Source organism: Colobus angolensis, unplaced genomic scaffold (assembly GCF_000951035.1).
Source record: "Colobus angolensis palliatus isolate OR3802 unplaced genomic scaffold, Cang.pa_1.0 Scaffold72, whole genome shotgun sequence".
NCBI classification, from domain to species: Eukaryota; Metazoa; Chordata; class Mammalia; order Primates; family Cercopithecidae; genus Colobus; species Colobus angolensis.
This window is the reverse complement of record NW_012120932.1, coordinates 3,502,644-3,508,668: the sequence shown is the minus strand read 5'-3', so window position 1 is coordinate 3,508,668 and position 6,025 is coordinate 3,502,644. Positions and strand designations below refer to the sequence as shown.

Here is a 6,025-nt window from a genome sequence, read left to right as displayed (position 1 = left end):
TTTTTTTTTTTTTTGGTAGAGATGAGGCCTCACTTTGCTTTGTTCCCCAGGCTGGTCTCAAACTCCTGGCTTCAAGCAGTCGTCCCACCTTGGCCTCCCAAAGTACTGGGATTACAGATGTGAGCCACTGCACCTAGCCAAAAATGCATTTTAAATTAATTTTTAAAAAGTGTTCATACTGTGTATTCAGAAAATAAAAGAACACATACACTCAAACATTTACATATGCATCAGATAATTCATAGGGGATAACAATTTTCTGTTTGTACTAAATGTGTGTAGGATTTTCCTTACAAGTCATACTTCATTATATATCAGAAAATTAATGCTGGAGAGAAACTTTACGATGACTAGGAAGTCTTCCACCGAAAAGTTAGTGACCTGAACATACTAAATTCACATATGAGAAAAAAATAATAATTCAAATCCCATTATACACTCAAGACACCATTTGGAGAACAAAGCCTATAAGAACACTAACTGGAAAACACTTCACCTGGAATTTATCGGAAAGTTTCTACCAGAAGGAGACAACGTTAAGAGCAAATGTGGGAGTAGCTTCACACAGAAATCAGTTTTTAGTATTCTTCAGGATTTACACATGAGAGAAACTGTGTTTCTTGCAAGTGAGAAAGCCTTTTCACAGAAGTCAGAACAAGTTTTAATTACTCATACTACAGACAAGCCCTGTGATTACTGTACATGATATATTGTACATGGAAAAATCTTTGTCCATGAGTCACACCTTACTGTATACCAGACAAGTAATTGATACAAATACGTTTTGTAAGAATACATCATTTTATTAAATGCCGTAACATTCAAGTAGAGAAGAAGCTCTATTTAATACATTGGAAAAGGTCTTCCTATAGAAGCAGATTTCACAATAAATATAATTCATTTTGTTTACTGATTTAACTTTAAGCCTATGTCTCAAACCAGTGGAGAAAAACAGACCATGAAACACTTGCCTTTCTTTTTATTAAAATAGTTACATACACACACATGTATATATATGTAACATGGCATAAATGTGACTTTATTTACTTTAGAGACTGGCACCCAGGTGGGAGTCCAGTGGCACAATCCTGGCTCACTGCAGCCTCGACCCCCGGGCTCAAGTGATCCTCCTGCCTTAGCCTGTTGAGTAGCTGGGAGTACAGGCACACGCCACCACACCCGCTAATTTTTCTAGTTTTTGTAGAGATGAGGTCTCGCTGTGTTTCCCAGGTCAGTCTCAAACTCCTGGCCTCAAGCAGTTCTCCTGCCTAGCCTCCCAAAGTGCTGAGATTACTGGCGTGAGCCACCATGCCTGACCTAACTAACTTTTATAATGTACTTCCATTCATAGCATTTCCAGCCACTCCAACAGTCAACAGATAATGCTAATCAACTTGATATTTTTCGCTATATTCACAATCACATACAGTCACATTAATATGTCATCTGTATCATATATTAGTGTGTGTGATTTCATTGTCATACATAAGAGGGATTGTATACTCATTTTTGCACCTTTTACACTTAATGATTTTTAGCTAGCTGAAAAGACTCCATGGTGTGGACGTACCATAATATTTTGACCATATTGCCATTGGTTATTCACATTTTTTTCATTAGGAGAAATAATCTTTTATAACTATACTTGACAGATTATTGGACAAGGACAGTCATGCCCTTACCTACTGGAGATTATTTTTTTCTGTAGCATCTGCTTGTAGGAGTGGGACTGATCAAATGGTATGTGTTATTTTATTTTAACAGATGTTGCTAGATTTCTTTGTCCCAAGACTGTAACTTTTTATGTTTCCAGTATTAGTGTATAAATGTACCTCTTTCCCCCTACTAAAAGTAGCTGTTACTCTTTTTTTGTTTTTTGAGACTGAGTCTTGCTTTATCGCCCAGACTGGAGTGCAGAGGTGCAATTTTGGCTCATTGCAACCTCTGCCTCCTGGGTTCAAGCGATTCTCGTGCCTCAGCTTCCCAAGTGGCTGGGATTACAGGTGCCTGCCACCACTTCTGGCTAATTTTTGTATTTTTAGTAGAGATGGATGTTGGCCAGGATGGTCTCAAACTCCTGACCTCAAATGATCCACCTGCCTTGGCCTCCCAAAGTGCTGGGATTACAGGCATGAGCCACTGTGCCCAGCTACAGTTACTCTTTAACCTTGAGAAATTTTACAAGTTCCAAGTGATAACTAATTATAATGTATATATTAATATGCCTCTAAATGTGTCTTGACCATTTGAATTTCCTATTCTGTAAATTGCTTTTATAAAGCATTTGTTTATACATTTCTCTTTTTGGATTGTTTATCTTATTAACTTAAAACAGCTTTTTATGTTAAAGGGAGTAACTCCTTTTTTAAAAAACATCTATTCCTTGTCTCAACTTTGCATATGATATTATCCCATTCACATAATTTTATTTGCTACATGTTTAAATGTGTATTCTTTTACAGTTTCTGAATTTTTAATCTTAAGACTTAAGCTTCACATATAATATTTTAAAGTGGTCTACTGGATAGTTTGTGTATCTTTTGGGAAATTTTTGGAAAATGTTGCTTTGCTGAACCAGCATGCAATCCCCAAACTCCTCTCTCACTGCTTACTTTATCTGTTGTTGTTGTTGTTGTTGTTGTTTGTGAGACAGAGTCTCACTCTGTCTCCAGACTGGAGTGCAGTGGCGCAATCTTGGCTCACTGCGACCTACGCCTCCCGGGTTCAAGTGATTCTCCTGCCTCAGCCTCCCGAGTAACTGGGACTATAGGCGCCCGCCACCACGCCCGGCTAATTTTTTGTATTTTTGGCAGCAAAAGAGTTTCACCATGTTGGCCAGGATAGTCTCGATCTCTTGATCTCGTGATCTACCCGCCTCGGCCTCTCAAAGTGCTGGGATTATAGGCATGAGCCACCACGCCTGGTCTACTTTATCTTTTTTTTTAAATTTAACTTTTAAGTTCAGTGGTACACGTGCAGGTTTGTTACACAGGTAAACCCATATCATGGGGGCTTGTTGTGCAGATTATTTGATCACCCAGAACCCATCAGTTATTTTTCCTGATCCTCTCCTTCCTCCCACTCTTCACTCTCCAATAGGCCCCGGTGTGTGTTGTTTCCCTGTTATGTGTCCATGTGTTCTCATCACTTAGCTCCCATTCATAAGTGAGAACATGTGGTGTTTGGTTATAAGTGATGTTTGGTTTTCTGTTCCTGCATTAGTTTGCTAAGGATAATGGCCGTCAGCTCCATCCATATCCCTGCAAAGGACATGATATCATTCTGGTTAATGGCTGCATAGTATTCCATGATGTATATATACCACATTTTCTTTATACAGTCTACTATTGATGAGCATTTAGGTTGATTCCATGTCTTTGCTATTGTGAATAGTGCTGTAACCTCATCACCTTCTGAAACTGGTAGTGGCCAAATGACCTGCCTCGGCCCAAGAGAAGCAAAACACTGGTAGATGTATTCTGGGAAAACCTTTATTTCCTAAGAAAAGAGACCAACTTAGCTGTTACCATCAATTCCATCCCTCTTCCTGCCTTGTACATTATGCCGCCAGCAGTGGTGATCTTTCAACCACCAGGGAAAGGCCAAAAGATTCACCAACACGGGTCCTGATATTATTGACTCAAAAGTAGCAGCAACTTAACTACAGACTTTAGCTGTGTGATAAAAATAAACATGTTTGGCATAAACCATTCTATTTTATGTCTTTCTTATTGCACCCAAAACCATACCTAAACTTATTCAGGCAATGAAATTTATAAAATAATCCATCCTTTTCCTACTAAAATGAAAATATTTTAAAACCTTAGTAAACTGAATACCTCACATAAACCCGAGTAAGGTAAAGAGATAAGAGCAAAATTATGTAAGATTTGTAATGAGTAAAAGGAGACATGGATATTGAATCAATTCATAGGATCAGAAGAGAATACTGCAATAAATGGGTGGTTTCCTAGTAAGATACAACTGATCAAAATTAATAAAAAAATTTTAAAAACCATAAAATAAGTTAAAAATATTATTTTCAGAGTTATCATTGAAAATTTACCAGGACTATAGGAAAATATTTTTAAGGTAGTACCCTTTCCTCAGGCATCCCACATCCGCCGATTGCTCCTCCCTGGCCGCTGCATCCTTGGCTACTGTCAGAAAAATGGCTACAAACTTCCTAGTGCATGAGAAGATCTGGTTGGACAAGTTCAAATATGACCATGCAGAAAGGAGATTCTACGAGCAGATGAATGGGCCTGTGGCCGGGGCCTCCGGCCAGGAGAACGGCGCCAGCATGATCCTCCCTGACATTGCCAGAGCCAGAGAGAACATCCCGAAATCCCTGGCCAGAAACTCAGGCCCAGGGGCCTCCAGCGGCGCCTGCGCAGACCACAGCGAGCTCGTGGTCCGGCTCGCCAGTCTGAAAGTGAAGAACCAGAGCCTTGGGCCGGGCCTGGTGGCTCAAGCCTGTAATCCCAGCACTTTGGGAGGCCGAGACGGGCGGATCACGAGGTCAGGAGATCGAGACCATCCTGGCTAACACGGTGAAACCCCGTCTCTACTAAAAATACAAAAACTAGCCGGGCGAGGTGGCGGGCGCCTGTAGTCCCAGCTACTCGGGAGGCTGAGGCAGGAGAATGGCGTAAACCCGGGAGGCGGAGCTTGCAGTGAGCTGAGATCCGGCCACTGCACTCCAGTCCGGGCGACAGAGCGAGACTCCGCCTCAAAAAAAAAAAAAAAAGAACCAGAGCCTGTACAGGAGCTGCAGCCGACTATCTCCAAGCTGGAGGCGCGGCTGAACGTGCTGGGGAAGAGCTCGCCTGGCCACCGGGCCACGGCCCCACAGACCCAGCACATGTCTTCCCTGCACCAAGTGGAGCCCCAGGCCAAGAAGCCAGCCACACCAGCAGAGGATGACGAGGATGATGACATTGACATGTTTGGCAGCGACAATGAGGAGGAAGACAAGAAGGCGGCACAGCTGCGGGAGGAGCGGCTGCAGCAGTACCTGGAGAGGAAGGCCAAGAAGCCTGCACTGGTGGCCAAGTCCTCCCTCATGCTCGATGTCAAGCCTTTGGATGATGAGATGAACATGGCCCAGCTGGAGGCCTGTGTGCCCTCCATCCAGCTGGACGCACTGGTCTGGGGGGCCTCCAAGCTGGTGCCCGTGGGCTACGGTATCTGGAAGCTACAGATTCAGTGTGTGGTGGAGGACAAGGTGGGGACAGACTTGCTGAAGGAGGAGATCACCAAGTTTGAGCAACACGTGCAAAGTGTTGATATCACAGCTTTCAACAAAATGTGAAGCCTGAGTGTGTGTGTGTGTGTGCGCGCGTGAAGCCCAGCCATGATTAAAGACTGAGACCAGCAAAAACAAAAGATTTTTAATGATAATAATGAACTATAAAAGACAGAAATCATAATTTGTCATTTTCAAAATTAAAAACTATTGTCCTTTGAAAGCACTTAAGAAGGCGAGAAGGAAAGACTCAGAAGGGGAAGAAACAGTTGCAATAAACTTCTGACAGAAGATTTGTTTCCTGAAAATGTAAAGAAATATATAATCCAATTGTAAAAGGACAACTTAATAAAAATGACAATATACTTCAACAGAGATAATTCATAAAATAAGAGATGAAATGGTTAATAGGGACAAGAAAGAATTTCAACATAAGCCACCAGGGAAATACAAATCAAAACCATAATGAGACACGTCTACACACTCATTAAAATTACTGAAATTAAAATGATTGACAGGACCAAGTGTTGGAAGATGTTGAGCAACTGGAACTCATGCGTGGCAGGTAGGGATGTAAAATGGCACAAAGACTTTGGAAAATACTTTGGCAAATTTTTAAAAAGTTAAACACATAGCTATCATACAACCCAACCATTCCACTCCAGTATTTAACCCAAGTGAAATGAAAACTTATGTCCAAACAAAGACTTGTACATGAATGTTGACAAGACCTTTATTCACAATAGCCTCAAACTGGAAACAATCTACATGTTTATC

At 41.5% G+C, this 6,025-nt stretch overlaps 1 protein-coding gene across 3 annotated transcripts; it reads left to right on the top strand.

Annotated features, from left to right (window-relative positions):
* Positions 1-4,028: 4,028 nt before the first annotated feature.
* LOC105501503 (elongation factor 1-delta-like) lies at positions 4,029-5,383 on the top strand. 3 transcript variants are annotated; one of them, XM_011927486.1, is made up of 3 exons: positions 4,172-4,295; positions 4,368-4,465; positions 4,760-5,383. In XM_011927486.1, the coding sequence occupies exons 1-3, from the start codon at positions 4,172-4,174 to the stop codon at positions 5,312-5,314; spliced, it is 777 nt and encodes a 258-aa protein (XP_011782876.1). In that variant the 3' UTR covers positions 5,315-5,383. The 3 variants fall into 3 exon arrangements, with proteins under 3 accessions (XP_011782874.1, XP_011782876.1, XP_011782875.1); XM_011927484.1 differs by having other exon boundaries at positions 4,029-4,465; XM_011927485.1 differs by having other exon boundaries at positions 4,172-4,411.
* Positions 5,384-6,025: the final 642 nt, after the last annotated feature.

Excerpts from the sequence above, each read along its gene's own strand:
- LOC105501503 (XM_011927484.1), top strand. The coding sequence starts at position 4,172 with ATGGCTACAAACTTCCTAGTGCATGAGAAGATCTGGTTGGACAAGTTC. Across the intron at positions 4,466-4,759 it reads AGAGCCTTGGGCCGGGCCTG|CCTGTACAGGAGCTGCAGCC; the intron begins GTGGCTCAAGCC and ends AAAGAACCAGAG.